General features: G+C 41.8%; 1 protein-coding gene across 1 annotated transcript in view; it reads right to left on the reverse strand.

The window, feature by feature from the left end:
- Nucleotides 1-3,978, reverse strand: part of pafah1b1a (platelet-activating factor acetylhydrolase 1b, regulatory subunit 1a) — an 11,754-nt gene continuing 7,776 nt past the window's right edge. The window contains exons 6-8 of the mRNA XM_014005302.1: nt 3,375-3,476; nt 3,100-3,256; nt 1-3,009 (exon numbers count right to left, since the gene is read on the reverse strand). Of these exons, the coding sequence (XP_013860756.1) occupies nt 2,936-3,009; nt 3,100-3,256; nt 3,375-3,476 (333 nt within the window). The 3' untranslated portion in view covers nt 1-2,935. The remainder of the gene's footprint in view (nt 3,010-3,099; nt 3,257-3,374; nt 3,477-3,978) is intronic.

The raw sequence follows: 3,978 nt of genomic DNA on the forward strand, positions 1-3,978 counted from the left end.
TGCAGATTTTCTTTTTTTTATTATATCGCAAACAATAATGACATCCAGGTATATTGTTAACAGTTTGCTGAGTGAAGAGTGAGACCATAAAGTGGCAAAGACATCATGAGCTCTCTTGTTGTGCAGTCTGAAGCCCTCAGATGTGGTTCACAGGCAGCTTACAGAGGACGGGAGGGGRTGGGGGACAGAGGCCAGCAGGAAACCACCCACGGACATTTAAGACCTGCCTGTGGGTCATTTCACCGGACCGAACCGCAGCAGCACARGGATTGCTTTGGACCTGCGAAGGTCTAGATTTTCATCTGCAGTTGCATACAAACAGCAGTGTTTTAGAGATTTTTTTTCTTACTTTACAAGGATTATTACAAAACACACATCAGCCTGACCTCCTTACTTGATTCAAAGCAAGAGGGAACACGCTTTATATTTATAAGTTGTGTTCTGGCGTGATCCATCATTGTGTTGATTTTTCAAGATAGACCAGATCGTACAGATGATATMTCCATTTTTGGCTTCATCTAGAACATTTAACACACCGGCATCTCCATCGACCAAATTTAACTGATTCTCTCTTACTATAAGTCTTCATGTCAGACATATTGGACAGAGCTTATAGAAAACAAAATCTATATTAAACCTTAGAAATGTGGGCACTCATTAAAGGGAGATGTCCGTAAAAAGAGAGGATTTCTCTTTTGGGGTGCATCCTAGTCTGCCACAGTCCCAATGCATTTACAGAAGACAGAGGCTGTGAAAYCTCCATCAAATAGCATCAAACACAACAAACCAGCCTGTCTACAAACCAAACAACAGAGCTGTCTGAACTCTAGCTAGCCAACCACCAAAGTCGCTTTAATTAAGTTTGGATAAACAGTTTCTCTGTCGGTCAGAAAACATCACTGMTGACTTCATTCAGCTCGTGGCAAAAAAGGTAAATTGGTGCTCTCCTGAACCACAGTGAGTACAGTCACTACATCAAACCAGTCRGTCTGATATAAAGGCTCGGAGCCGTTAGGAGACCCCGTTCTGACAGCTCTGCCTCTGGATGCAGGTCTACATGCAGCGGTGCCACATCAACAGGTTCCRTAAGGCTCACAGCAGCCACTAGGCCAGGAGCTCAAGGAGCAGATCACCACATCCAGCACACAAGACGAAGAGGAAAACCTCGCCGCAAAGACGGACGTCGAGGCGAGAAGCAGTGGAATTCTTTCCTGGAATGATATCAGAAATCAGGCGGATGGCGCTTGTGTTGTCATCAAAAAAGCTTCGGTGAAAACAGGGATGTGCAAGGTTAGTAAATCACGTAGGAGGCGGGATGTTTTCATTTTCTGTCCTATGAGGTAACGCAGAATGGTAGAGTGGCCTGAATGTGAGAGAAAAACACTTCAATAGGCGGGCGGGGGGGTTTCTGCTTCTGATCCAGAACAACCCTCAAATCTCAGATAAAAACACATCACAAAGTTCCTATTATTTTTCCATTCATTCATTCTCTTAACCCACTTTATCAGGAAGTGCATATCTCCTGCAGTCACTGTACGAGAGACAGGGGACACCCTGGACATGTCCCGAGTCCATCAAACCAGACAAAGAGACAAACCTTCACAGTCTCACCCACACCTAGGGGCAAATTTAGAGTTGCCAAATAACCTCACATGCATGATTTTGCTGGAGTGCCCACATGTAAACCCTAAATGTGCACATTTGTGCACCCAGAAAGGCTGGGAGGCAATCCTGCGACCATCTAACTGTAAAGCATCAGATTCTTATTCTTTTTTATAATTTTTTAAATTTTTTTTCCAAAATCATTTAATTCTGCAAAACATATTTAGAAATTAAAGATCTTTGCACATCCCAGATATTAAGCTGAGCTGGGGGAGTGGGTTCACTTTGACTTTGCATCTCTTCCACAGATTAGTTTTAGACACGTTTTGTGGCACAGTGACACAATTTAGCATCAATATTCACACGTTTCTCTGTGCCGCGTTTTTCCAATTGGATATCCTAAAGCGAGCCGCTGACAGCTTCTTGCAAAAAGCCTCACACAACTGCTTTATTTGTAAACTAGACAATTCATCTAAAGCTCAGCTGTAGCTCATCTGCCACCGAGAAACAAAACAAAACATGAAGTAGAAAGCCGTTCGAGCCCGCCCAGGTCCAAGGACGACAGTATGAAACATTTGTATTTACAGCCATTAAAATAGAACCTAGTTCCACATAAAGAGAAATGGTATGCACACTCGAGAAGTGATGTTATAAAGCTACAGATTATGTCGATAATGAAGCCCCACGGACGTCTCTYATATGCTTTTCCTGCCTTTGTCTCTCAAACGTGTCACCAAGCTAGGCACCAACAGACTACGACAGTGAAGGAGCAGGAATAACATCGAAAAGAAACAAAATCCTAAATAAAAAAATAAACAAAAATAAATTTTACACATAAAGACACTGTCATTTCTTAAATTATCAGTTTTTTGTTGTTGTTTTTTTTAGTGCCCTACGTTTCACACCCAGTCGAAAACATCTGCCTTCAGGTTGGTTGGTAAGGCTGTGTGACAGACGCTCAGCCCAGTGTTAAACCTATGGTACTTCTAGACAAACGTTATGTAAATTTACAGTATACAGTTTTGGATTACCATGCAAGAATACTTTTTTTTGTGGTGTGTAACATTTATTAGCTCAATCTACATCCAGGAATAATTTACAAAGGAGGACCAAAAAAAAAAAAAACTAAGTTATTGGACCAGAGAGCGCAGAGGGTAAATTATGGTGGCGAGTGCAGCTGAAGGAGATGACGATGTGCGGGGTGAGTTTTAGGTTAGGTGATTGGGTGAGGTGGGGATTAGGATGAAAGGAGAGGTGAGGAAAGAGGGAGGGTGGGATCCAGAAGAGCATCTGGGTAAAATCGGGGTGGTGGTCCAATCTTTCGAGGTCCAAATCAGCGACACTCCCATACTTTTACAGTTTGATCTACGCTCCCGGTGACCACGAAGGGAGCAGACTTGTGGAAATCTGCAGTGGGAAAAAAAAAAAAACTCTTCAAGAGGAGAAGCAAAACTGTTAACCTGTCCAATCAGATAAGGGATTGAGTCCTATGCTTACCCAGAGAGGTAACAAAGTGTTCGTGGGCACTCAGAGTTTTCATGCAGCGCTTGTTCTTGTAGTCCCAGATCCTTAAGGTCTTATCGTCTGCGCAGGTCACAATAAACTTGCCTCCGGGGTGGAAGAGGATGCCACGCACCCAGTTGTCRTGTCCAACCTGTGAGGCAGAAATCCACAGATGAATAAACATTTTCCTTATACTCATCTTTTTCTTAGAGTGCAAATAAACACAAGTATAATAAGGAAGCCATTATAACAAGGGTGTTTCTTTTTACCAGTGTCATAAGGCACAAGCCAATGCTAACGTCCCACATCTTGACAGTTTTGTCTCTTGATCCAGACAGCAGGAAGGGTCCAGGTTTACCACTCTTCTTGGTCTGGTCAGGTACAAAATACAAACAACAAAAAACAAATATCAGTCATGTCCACCATTAATGATATATGATATGTTCAGACAACACCAGGTGGAAAGAACAATCAATAATCTCAAAAAACACAAAAAAAAAATCTAATCTTCATGTATAATACTACCCCTAATTTCATAATTATTTCAGAACATCTCAGCCCTCGTGGTGTACTCTCTGGTGAGGAAATGGATTACTCTGGGACACACACTTGTGGTTGTGGAGCAAAGTGTTTTTCTCCTTAGACTCTGGTGTAAAAAAATTCAACAATAAAAAATATTTATATACTATTGTTATTTATAGGCTTCGCTATGCGTAATGTACCACAGTAGGGAGGGGTGAATTATGATCATTTATCCCCCGTGATACAACACTTCAGTTATTTATATGCAAGAAAATATTGAAAGTTATTGTGGTTGTACATCTGAAAAATGTCGGTCAAAATTTACTCGTGTAAAATACGACCCCCCACCCC

Source organism: Austrofundulus limnaeus, unplaced genomic scaffold, assembly GCF_001266775.1.
Source record: "Austrofundulus limnaeus strain Quisiro unplaced genomic scaffold, Austrofundulus_limnaeus-1.0 Scaffold29, whole genome shotgun sequence".
NCBI lineage: Eukaryota > Metazoa > Chordata > Actinopteri > Cyprinodontiformes > Rivulidae > Austrofundulus > Austrofundulus limnaeus.